The 12,537-nt window shown below is 40.6% G+C and overlaps 1 protein-coding gene across 8 annotated transcripts in view; it reads left to right on the top strand.

The window, feature by feature from the left end:
- Positions 1-12,537, top strand: part of WDFY2 (WD repeat and FYVE domain containing 2) — a 73,565-nt gene that overhangs the window by 25,553 nt on the left and 35,475 nt on the right. For all 8 annotated transcript variants that reach the window (XR_008235057.1, XR_008235062.1, XR_008235063.1 and 5 more), the window contains exon 2: positions 8,181-8,248. Coding sequence is in view for 1 of the 8 variants with exons in the window: in XM_052786181.1 (XP_052642141.1) it covers positions 8,181-8,248 (68 nt within the window). In the remaining 7 variants the exon portion in view is untranslated. The remainder of the gene's footprint in view (positions 1-8,180; positions 8,249-12,537) is intronic.

Here is a 12,537-nt window from a genome sequence, read left to right on the forward strand (position 1 = left end):
CCTGAGGCAGCTTGGCTCTCTGAACCTTGTGTTAGTAACCTCAAGGTAACACAATATTTTTCTGTGGTTGTGACTTCTGGTTCATTTTTGGTCTCTTGTTACTTGCCCGAAGTTTCTGCAGTGGAAATTGGTCAGAATCTTGATTTTGGTCCAGTGCCTGAACAGCAGAGCATGCATTGCTTCCAGGCATATGTGCTCGGGTAACTGGAAAAATCACTGAACTGCATTGTTCATTGTCCAGAAAACTGAAAAATGGGTGGAAACTGTTTCACAGCTGAGTAGTAAACCTGTCATGTCACTATCATTTTTTCTGAGTCATAAAAATCCATTTCTCCTGAGAGTGTCTCCTATGAATCTTTGTTTTCTAGTCACTTCCCACAAAACACCCGAAAAGCCTTCTATGTAAACCAAAACTGTGTTAAATAAAGTGGTGTCTCTTTCTCTTAGGTCTAAGTACCACTGATGGTTATAACAGTTTTTCCCTGACAAACCCATGCAATTCTATAGCTGCATATAACCTACCAAAACTTTGTCATTTTTCCTATTATGCAATATGCATTTGCATTTAGTTTACGGCAGCATGAATTAAATGGGGAAATATCTTGTAAAGCATGGTTTGAGTTAGGATATTGTGTAAGCTTTGTGTAAAAAAAAAAAAAAAAAAAAAAAAAAAATTCCTGCCTTTTGGTCCGTCTGCCTGCTTGCTTGGCGTACGGTTTTGTGCAGTGCTTTTTCTGAAGATAGGTGGTAAATGTACAGTACTTCAAGTTCACAGTTTCTTCCCTAGTGTACCTTTGCACTGAGCTTCATTCCAAGACTTTTCCACCGTGTTCCTCCTAAGCAGAAAGGAACTAGTAAAGTGCTCTGTGAGATCATTAACCTCCAAGCTTAGTTTGCACAACCTTTAGTAGCTCATTCCCTGTCTTCTCTGGAGGTGTTGGCTCAAAATGAGATTATTCATGATCAAATGTTTTATATAACATGTATACTTTAATTTTTGTAGAATCCAGGGTCTTGCTGGAGTCCATGGCAGGAAACTATACTTGTGACTCTGAGAACGGATGAGGCAAGAGACATTCGCAAGGGAGGAAAGGAGAGCAAATAAGACTAGTTAGATTTAATAAGCAGAATCATTAACGGTAGCAAAAATCAGATTTGTTGCTACCAACTGATGGTCAAAAAAGCCGATGAGTGAACCTCCTTGTGCATTTCTCCCGTCCTCTGCACCAGACTGCAGAGTTGCTCCTGAGGTCCTTGTTCAGGATCAGGTGGGTGCCTGCACTTTAAATTCTGCATCTGGTGTTGTTGTTGTGTGGCACCATGTTTCTCTGGTGCTTCTGAGCCTTGTGCGTGAGGGTTGCTGGACTGGCGGTAATAGCAGCGGCGTTTTGGATACAACAGTAGGATGTCAAAGGTGTTGGCTGTTGGGAGCTGGCCCAGCTTCCTCCTGAAGCCAGACCTTACTGCTCCTATGGCTTTGTTGCAGGGCTTGAGGCATACAGAGTAAAGAGTGCAATTATTGCTCAAAAGGCTCTTATTTTATAGGAAGCCCAATGCTTAAGCTACAGACTGAGGTTACAATGAAGATACTGTATCTTCTAGAAATGCCCTTATGTAATTGCTGCTAAGAGACAACCTCTCTAAAACAGCCCTGAAATAAACCCCATTCTTCAAAACGCTTTAATCTTTTCCCCACACATTGTCACCCTTTCCTGAACTAGTAGCTCTTGCACTTCATTTTAGAAACTGAACCTGCCCCTTGGTAATATGAGAGAACCTATAACAGATCTACAGTGATGTGTAGCTGTACACTGTCTCATAGTCTTGGAAAGAGTCCAGTGGGTAAACCCTTGATTAGTTTGGTTTAAATCGCACATTTGTTCATCAAAACCAGTGAAACCAAGGTAAAACCTGGAATGTGCCTCAAAATCATAGTGTTTATGTAGAAGAGTTGTGTGATGGGCTTTGTAGGGACTAGCATGGGTGAACCTGAGAGACACAGTCATGCGCTTCCCTGGGTCTTTGGGACTGGGTTGGTGTGGGGGGGGTGGAAGTGTTGGTGGGTTGGATTGGTTTTGTTTTGGGTTTTTTTCAGGACATAGGTTGAGGACCTGTTAGATAAAGTCCCCTTGCTGCCTGAGGTTTTGGCACTCTGCTATTAAATTTCTTTTTGTTTTCCCTGAAACACAGGCTGGCTCAGAAATCAGTTCTGGTTTTGACTTTTGCTTTCATGTATTTTCTTTCAAAATTTATCAGAGAAACAAAACTCCTCATCACTGGTTCCAGTACACTGACAGTGGTTCATGAGCTGCCACTAAACATGAAAGATCTTTTATTCTTTCAGAAAATCCCAGTAGCAGCTCATGTCATTAATTGGTGGGAGCAGAATCTCTTCAAATGTCTTGCCCACAAAAGTCCCTGGAGAAGTTGGGGGGTTTATAGTCCTGTAGTATCTTTAATGCAATTGTTAAATGACAATGTCTCTCTGTTAAGGGCAGTAAAACTGTCAATGCTGTACTTGGACTTCAAATACTACTATTGTCATGTTTATTTAATGACAGCAGATAAAGCTTTTGCTGTTTCCAATGCAGATGTTTAGTTTCCAGAGATATGGCTTTTGAATACCTCTGAATTGTCTATTATTGGATATTTAGGAACTGGTGGAGTCTTTAAATTTTTTGTTTCAACACTAAAGAAGGCTTCAATATATCGATGGTGAGAATATGTGCTAATACTCCATTAGGTATGCCTGAAACCTCACAGACTGCACTAACCCTGAAAATAGTATTATCCTAATCTCTTTTCTTTTATTCTGTCTATTAAATAGCTAGATGAGCATTTTAAAGAATTTTCCAGAATAGTTCAGTGTCTTCCTTTTCCTATTTGGAAACTGTTCTGTAGCTGTGTTCAGTCATTTCTGTGGTTAGAACAGCTGACAGAAGGGGATGTCTTTATTTTTAACCATGTAATGTCATTTGCACTGGTGACCTACCTCCCTTTCCCAAGGAGCAGTAACGTGCACAGGGCAGGCGTTGATCTCTGGATGAGCCTGATATGACTTTAGAAAGTGATAGATGAAAACTTCTGTACCAGATGCTCACTACAAATAGGAATAAAACTCATTTCACACCTTGTACTGGGTTTGATGCTTACCCCTCTTGGTCCCTTAGCAAGACAGGAGATCAAAACAATCCACAATATATGGTCCAAGGTATAAACAATAATGAGGATTATGTTAAAATGCCATTTAAAACCATTTCCTGAAGCCCAAGAAGACCTCCAAAACATTGTAGTAAATTGTATGTGTTGAGGGTTGCCTCTGCTCTGTTATACAGCTGGCGTATGCCTGGGGCATGAAGGCAACAGTGTGTTACACAAGTGCATCTCAGTGAAGAGGAATGTTTAAAAAGGCAGGAGTAAGGAATGAAAACGTTCACAAACAGGAGAGCAAGGATCTGTTATGGGAAAATGATATATCGTATTTCTTCGCTCACACTGTGCCACTAGAACTGGTGGTTTTATGGATATTCTGGAGAAGTGGAGTGGAATAGGGATAACTTGTTTCTCGAGGTAATGGTGGTGTTGGATCTCCCTACAACAGAGTTCACAGTATTGCAACATGCAAACATCTTGGGACAGTGCTTAGACATGTCTAGTATGTCTGTACTGTATGCAACACCAGTATTTGTCTTTTGCCTTAATTTCACGCAAGGCACCAAGGAGAAAAGACAAGAGCTCTGTCTACGAGTCAGAGAGACTCGATTCCAGAGGTCCAAGCAACACTGAGTTTTCCAGCAGTGAGTTGATTGCTCAGGCCAGACTAGGGATCGAGTAGAGAATCTTGTATCCAGCCCGGCAGCACTACACAGGCTTTCGTGGAGCATACTGCAACCTAAATGCGCAAACTAGAATTTGTTTGAGCAAAACGTCGTTATCAGAAAGAAGGTACATGGCACATACCACTGATTGAGTAGGTTTCTGTAGCTGGTGAAGCGCAGAGCTGCCATGCCAAGGTGGATGTGCTGCTGTCGACATAGGCACCTCGGTGAGTAGTAGGTGCTCAGACGAAGCCTACCTCCTGCGCAGCCTAGCAGTGCATTCGAGACCTGCTGGTGCAACCACAGCCATCTGGGCTTGAGACATGTACTCTTGAGCTTAACAGAGAGAAGTCATTTTTCTTTTAAAATACACATTTTTCACATCCCCTTAATATATGAAGACATAGCCTGTCTTTTGTGTGGCAGAATTATTTGTGTATAGCCTGTCTCATTTAAAAAGAAATCATCTCTGTTATGAAAAGGCTAGAAGAGTATCCATTGATTGGACAGGTTCTAAAAATCTTTCCAAGCCAATTCACTGGCAACGAAATGAAGGGACAACTCATTTCCATGGTGATGCAGACTGAATCATTCTAGAGCAGTTGAAGAATGGATCCTGACCTGGGTGGGTGTTGTGTTTAAGTCCAGTAACCATGCAACCAGCAAGTACTCTTCATGCTATATATCCATAAAAAAGCTCATTTTCATTCATGCCTGTTTTTTTTCTTTGCATTCTTTAGAAGCTTCAAAAGCTCTGGGTTTCACATCTAGTGGGTAGTATTGTGTTAAGAAGTATACAAAAATGTGCAGAACTGCAGCTGAACAAAAGACGCTCTCTTCCAAGAGCATTTGGCTTCTCCCAAGTTCAGTTGTTGGCGAAATTTGTTCTTTAGCCCAAATCTACTTCGAGAAGAAGTTATCCAGAAAAGTTTAATGAACTGAGGTCAGTTTTTCTTTTTCAATAAAATGCCTTACCTAATTCAGTGATCTTAAGAGAAGAAAATCATGAGTCGTCATTTTCTGACATAAGGAAGAATTTTTGTACTTCTACATCAGCTTATACATAGATATTGGAACTTTATAATGCTTAACATAACTTTTAAATGCTTGTTTTAAAGATGTGCATAGTAATCATCCTTAATATAAAAATAAATTGTTTATAAGATCTTTTTCCTCTATTTAAAATGGTTTTACTGGAGAGAGAAGTGTTTCTGTAATGAGTTAGTTAAACTGACTTGCTGGTTATGTTCCCTTTCGCACACCTTAGAGTTAGGTAATATCTTTTCATAGTCTTTTTATTCTTAGAATGCTTTGTTTCTCATTTTGCATGAATTAGTCATTGAATGGAAATACATTTGACTACATAAAGAAATGAGCATACTGTGTGCCTACAGAAGAGGCCTACACTAGTAACAGTAGTTTCACTCTTAACTAGGAACTTCCACCAGGTTTTTGTTTGTTTTTTTTCTCTAAGCCTAAGCAGAAAATATTTTTTGTTTCAATATCATTCATCTAACAGTCTTAACATTGACATAATTGTCAAATTAATTAGTAAGTCTGCAGTGGGTACAGTTTAAAAAACAACAACAAAAACAACCCAAAGCATTGAAATTATTGCCATTTTTTCAAATAAAATTGATTTTTATTTTCTCCGGCTTTTGAAAGATCTTTTTGTGTACATAGTATTTTTTAACAAGCTGAATTATCTGTAAGATGTTGTACTGGACTTACTATTTGCCAGAGTCTTAAAGTAGAGAGGAGAGGCAAACTTGTGGAAGCCTGGGAGTTTTGAAATCAGTAACACTGAATATACAGTTTGGGATGGTCAAGAAAGACAAGTCTCTCACAGGATATTGGTGCACCTCCTCAGGGCTGTTTCATATTGATTTTTTTTTTTTTTTTCAGCTCCCTGTGATTCATCCCACTATTTTTTTGTGCACACTCATTCATTTCCACAATAACTTCAGTTGTTGAGGATAAACATGTTAGAGCTTGCCTGGTCAGGAAACAGAGCATCTGATCTGCTTTGAGAATTATAGTGACCACCTTCTTAGCAAAGGCGGACCCCTTTGGGTGGACCCAAAGGTTTTGGACCCTGTCCCAAACCTGGAGTACAGCCCCGTGACTGTGGACATCTCCCCAGACCTGTGCGCTGAGGTCCAGATGCAGAGTGCCGCTCTGACAACAGCTATGGTTAGCTACAGGATTTGGCCCTCTCGCTATAGAAAATAGGATAGCGTTGTTATCAGCTGATGAATTGTCCCTGAAAAAGTATTGGTGGTTTTGCTTCAGATCTGCTGAAGAGCTGCTGATGTGTTTATTGCAAAAAGGCCAGTAGACTTAGGAGGTAATTATACTGAATTTTGTGTGTTTTGAGTAATTTGTGAAAGCTTTCTAACTGCGGGACTTGCTGACCCAGGGAAATGTTAGTTTTTAGAGCAACATACTGTGTCGAAGTGTACACATGAGACGTTTCTAAAATGATGCAGCTTGTGTAGTGCCCAAATACACAGGTCTCTGAATTATTTGCTGGAAAATGAGTCTGGATGCAGGGCAGGATGAGCAGAAGCCTGATTTTGGATGTATGCAATCCAGGAACACATAGTGGTGCAGCCCTTAACTTGACATTTGCAGGATAGATAACTAGTTCTTGAACTGCTTTATTATGTTGTACAGCATTTATGTTCAGACTCGATTTGTGTATGTAATGTCTTATAGTGTATTATATTAATGCATTGCTCTAAACTTTTGCTGACTAAAAAGGGCTGAAATCTGCTTTCCCATGAAAATGACGTAACAGTAGGAATGACTGTGTCATCTTCTCCATAAGCTATATTTCCACGTTTCATGAACTGCAAAGAACTATTCTTGCTTGGTTTTTTTTCCTTAATACTATCAAGTGCAAGTTATAGATTTGCTACAGGAAAATAAGGCTTATGTTTAACAATAGTTTTTTAAGTCCCTCTTGTATCTACCATTGCATACTAACTTTGGTGGAAAAGACTAAATAGAAGTGGGTGATGGGTTAAAATCTATTGTGCTACACTAACATGATGCTGTTTTGGATAACTGAATTTTCTAGAGAAGGTTAATACGTTGGGTGTAAATCACTAAAGCATGGAATACAGTATTTTATGGAGAGTTTACCAGTTAAAATGAGAGATGATAAGGATTTGAGGAACAGTAAGGCAAGTAAGTTGGCTGTAACTGAGATGACAGTGAGCATCTCATGCAGGAACAAGCAGGAGATTACTGGTTGCCTGCTGCTTTAACTGGTGACACTGTTACTAGGCATGTTTTGATGTAATTAGCTGATGAACTAAAGTTAAGAGAGAGCTTCAGTTAGAGTCTTCAGAGATTGGACCAAAACAAGTGAATGACAATGAGGACTGAAATAATAAATATTTAATGACCCAGATGGTACATCAGTCCAGATCCTCCGCTTGGGAAACAAGCAACAAGTGTCTCAAGTGTGTGAAGGGCACGGCTTGAGTGACAGGGAGCTGCTGGTATGATATGATTATAAGAAAGAAAAAGTAATCCTGAGATATATTGGGAAGGTCTTCTAGCAGAGAGGAGACCACTGCTGTGTTTGTAGGGAGGCCTGGATCACTGCGTGGTTCAAGGTGCTTCTATTCAAGGATGGCAGCTCCAAACTGATGGGGCAGAGGAGGGCTTCAAGGCTGCCTGTCTCCTTGATCATCCTCTTCAGAGAAGGATAAGAGTTTGGCTTCTTCAGCCTAATGCTCAATGGGCATGTGATAGCACTCTGAGTGTACTGAGGAGAAGGGAAGGTCCTGAAGCTGAAGAGCTCATCGTGGCGCAAATGGACATAATCTTAGTAAATAGAAGCTGACAATCTCGGAACCTCATTCCTTTGCTTAGAGGTTTTCCTGAAACAGAATGACAGAGCAAGAGGTGGCAGATGGACCAAGGTCTACCCTGAGAGCAGGGGGACGGCTTCTGCAGGGGACTGAACAGGCTGATACAGGAGTGTTTTCCTGGGCTATGTAGGGTGTCCCAAATTCTCGTGTGAGGCGTTGAATGAACAGTCATGTTCCAGTCCTTGGGAAAGGCAACGAACAAAAAGCCATAGCAGTTTCCAAATACTGTTGTGGTGTGTTCAGCCAAGATGTTGAGTACTACATGGAACCAAGGAACGGGCTACCCTCATCACCTTACAGAGGTTAATCTGAGGTTGATGTATAAGGCTGCTGTAGGAGTTTGCGTGTTTGTTTTCCCTCTCAGCAAAATAAATCAATTTTGAAGAAGGTCTCTTGCATTCGTTGTCACCACTTTGTTTTCATTCATGGTTACTTTTTCATTCTTCCTCACGTGTGTGTTGTGTTTTTTCTTTCGTAGAACAGTTCGTGTCTGGCTGAAGAGAGATAGTGGGCAGTACTGGCCCAGCATATACCATGCAATGCCATGTAAGTATAAGGAGATGTTTGCTATCTACTGTGTATTTGCAAAATGGCTCTTCTGGTTTTGATGAAGCTTCATGTTTATGATCATTTGCAAGCTTACCACTCCATATTAAATATTATTCTTGAACAATCCTCGTGGTTTCTGTGAAGCTTTACCAAGTTGCATGCTAATGCTTCTGAGAGGCATCAGGGATTACAGCACCAAAAGGATACAGACATGCTAGCAAGGGATGAGCATTTAATGCAAACATAGATTAAAAAATGTGGGAGCTCAAAATGTAGTCTTGCATTCTGCCACTAATGGAGTCCATAAAGCTTTGTAAGTCTCCAGTATAAATCACTCTGCCCTTCCTACTGCATGTGCTCGGTCCATTATAGTGCGACGGTAAATGGTTTTATTTGGTAAGAACTTAATATCCTGTGGCAGCTAATATGATGGAGAGGATACTAGACAGGGAAGGCAGCTCTTCCAGTGAAGAAGCAGAATCACTTTACCCCTGCAATTAAATGTGGAAAACCAAATCTCCCTGATGGATCCCTCCAGTATGATCTGCTGTATGTCTCCTCTCCCAAAGAGAGTGTTAATGCTATAAAAAAAACCTGCAGATAGATGTCCATTTTTCCAAGAGACAGTTGAAGAAATCACAGCCCTAGCTGTGTGTCATAACCCCTGTGTTGAGTGCAGGAGTTATAACTCTGCAGGTCACCAGCAGCAGGGGTATGCGGATGCTCCTCAGTCAGCTTCAGATATGCTGGGTTAGTCTGTCTTTGGAAAGCTTATGAAGCTGACCTTAATTTAAATCCACAGACTGGGGAGCATTTATCAAGTCCCATGGAGGTATTCTTACTGTCTGGAGAAAGAATTACTTTAAGCTAAGACAGCTAGATTTGGAAGAGACATCTGTCTCCATGATACATAAAATATTTAATAGATACAAGTTTTAGTACCATAACATCAACTTAGGACCCTAGAGGGGCAATGGTGTTTGACTGCCTGCTCTAAGAAAGTGTTGATTTGGTAGAGAGGAGGATTCCTCTTCTTCCTTTGGTGATGGACTAGCTCATAAGAATATGTCAAGCCTCAAAGGTACTTTCTGCTCAAGATTTTGCACAAAAAGGTATTGGAAATGAGCTACTGATGTGGCAGTCTGTGGACCTCTGTCACAATCACTAGCAATGGCCTGAGTTCCCTTGACCCATCCCAAGAGGTTTGCTTTCCCCAGTCAAACTGCTATGAAATGGCTATTCTAGCAGTTTGGCGGTGATACTTCTCTTTTTCCATGTGGTGTTTTTGCATACATTTGCATTTTTAAATCTTGTTAGGTCCTCCTCTGGTCTTAGCAAGGCTGCATTATTGCCAGGAATAACAGCTTCACTGGAAGTGATCCACTCAAAGGGGGGACTATTTTAAAGCGCCTTCATAAATTTGAACACCTGACACTGCTCCTTCACTTGGAAGGCTGGTAAGCTTTTGAGCCATGAGATATTAAAATTATGCTGTGTTATTCACCCATTTCAAGAATGATCAGGTATAATTAATGACTGGAACAATGCCAATTACGTTGTTATCAGCCATGGCTTTAAGCTTGGAAATTGTAGGAAGGGCTCTGAGTCAGCCTCTGCACAAGTCTGGACTTTACTGGAAATGATCGTTTTGTCTGTGTCTATGTGGATCACCTTTTTGATGGTCCTCTGCTTTAGGTTCATCCTGGGTTTTGTTGTTTAGAGAACAACGACTGCCCAGAGGTTCTCTATGTAAAAAGGCAGTAGGCATGATGGTGCCTTTGTGCAGCTTAGCAAGCTGCAAGTGGCAGTCCAACCTATAGATACCCCGTTGGCATGACTCGTGACTTTGGTTATGGTGATGCATGATGTACACCATTTTATGATTTGATATCAGTTAGCCCTAATAACTGAGTCTGTGCCCTGGGTACTCTGGGAGATGAGGAGGATGAGGAGCTGGGCCGAGTCAGCCATCTGCTTTGTTCAAGCTCTGCACCCAAATGGGGCCATCAGTGCATTCTGAACATGAAATCCATTAAATACCTGGAAAAAAGATCAAGATTGTAGATCTCTTCTGAGTAGGGACACTTGCTGCTGTTTAGAGGTGGGATTTCCCCAATTACGAAGTTTTATGCCCTGCCTATGGGTGTTTCTGTGGTTGGAAAATTCTGGACAACATGGTGGCCACATTTTTGATCATCTCATCTAGCCAATGAGAAAGAGCTGAGACTATTATACACACTGTAATTTTGTCAGTAAGGCAAACTAGGTAAGCTGGAAACCTGGCTAACGTGCCTCCTTCACACCAGCGTTGTCTCAACAACTCTATTAACAGCAGACCTCTGACGAACATATTAACCATCCTCATGGTTAGATGTGTACCCTTGGTTATACATGTGTAACAGGTTATAGAGGTGTAACCATGGTTAGATGTGTGACTTTTGGGTAGTGTCTGTACAGGAGAAAAAAAACCAACTTAGTAGACGCAAAAAAGGGAAAGCAATTTTAGTCAAGAGAAGAAAGGTTTTGCAAAAAAAAAAAAAAAAAAAAAAAAGAAAAGCCACCCCAAAAGACCCAAACCCAACCAAACAAAAACATCTTACAGATGTGGAACGGAGTAAAGACTTTATTGTAGTGAGCAACAGTGGAGTATCCAGTCTTTGAGGCAGATAATACACTGTCTGTCTTATGATGGTTTTCATAGCTAACACTTTGCTTTGAATGGGAGGGTAAAAAACTGCAAAGCAAAACATGCTCCTTCAGTCTTAAACTATGCCACTTTTAGGCACTTCAAAGGGGGGGTCCCTGAAACTGCAAGTACAAAGTTTGTATTTCTCTTCTACTTCTGTCAGCCTCTAATAGAGGTGACACACTGTCAAGAGCATGAAGTATATAATTGGGCTTTTCCCCCATAATTCATTTTCCAAAGGCTAAAATCAGTGTGTATTTGCCCTGTATTTAAGACAAAGACTACAGCCAGACTTCTGCATCAGGAATATCCTGCCTGTCCTCTGTAAAGTATCTGAATGTCATCTTATTTTCACTAAAGTGTAAGCTGCTGCAGTCTTGTTACAACTGACATCACTTTAACTACATTAGTGTAGCTAGTGTGGATATAATTTTAGTGCTGACAATGATTTTTCCAAAAGCACGTGTTACTGAAGAATTCCCTTAGGAAAATGATTATAGCAAAATAAGTATCTTTATACTGCTATGACTGTGTACACACAGGTCTGGAATTTAGAAGTGACTTTTTTTGTAATCCGTGCGTGTCAAGCAGTTGCTTGCACCTTTTAAGTCTGAAGTGGTTTAGGCTATTTGGGAAAAGCATACTTCAAATAGCTAATTTACCTGAGAGTTTTTCTCTGTGAGCTGTTCATTGCCTTCAGAGTTACTAGTAGCTCTTTCAATGTACGCACAGTGTCTAGCGTTTGAAAGCTGATATGTGGAATACGCCCGTTCTGGCATTAAGTGCCTTTAAAAGGATTTGATGTTTATTCTGCTTAGAATTGTAGGAAAAACAGACAGAAAAAAAGGCAACTGTCTTATTCTGCTACAACCCTAGAAGCCTCAATATAACAGTAAAGCGCCACCATCCAAAGGGACAATTCGAGTTTGCCTTTTCTGAGGGAGAGATGTGGGAAGGAGCAATTTTGTCGCTGTTAGTAGCCCTAATTTAAGTGTTTCCTTTCTGGCAATTTCCTTGAACTGAAGCTTTTTCTTTGATTTAATTCAGTCAACCCTTCCAGGAAAGAAAGAAATTGAGATGCCTGCCTGGATGTGGATCTGGTAGGCTTTCTGCTTGCCATTGGTTGTTGGGAGTCGATACTGAATGTAGAACAAGTTTTGTTAAACAGTCAGCGTAGACTCTCCTTCATATAGCTTTCCTGCCAACTAAACTATCGAGGAAGATTTGCTGAGCTATGGACTGTTTAATCCTAGGTGAGACATTACACAAATTGAGAATATACCAGATATACAGTACTGCAAAGGAGAGGACTCCAAGCTTGTTAGTAACAAAAACACTGCGAATAATCACAATGGAGAGTGGAAACCAAGAGAGGGGGAAAAAGCAGAACTAAAAGCACATCTGACTGTACTCTATATTTATCACAAGAATATGTTTTAAAAACCACTCTTATCACTATTGAAGGAGCAAGAATGCCTGCCCCCCTAGCTGTAGTTGGCAATTGCTGCTGAAAAATAATTCCTGAAGGTTTCTTTTGGGACAGCAGGACTTCTAGCTGCATGCTGCTGTGTTGAGCAGTAAAAACAATCCCTGCCTTCTG

Source organism: Harpia harpyja, chromosome 4, assembly GCF_026419915.1.
Source record: "Harpia harpyja isolate bHarHar1 chromosome 4, bHarHar1 primary haplotype, whole genome shotgun sequence".
In the NCBI taxonomy this organism is placed as follows: domain Eukaryota; kingdom Metazoa; phylum Chordata; class Aves; order Accipitriformes; family Accipitridae; genus Harpia; species Harpia harpyja.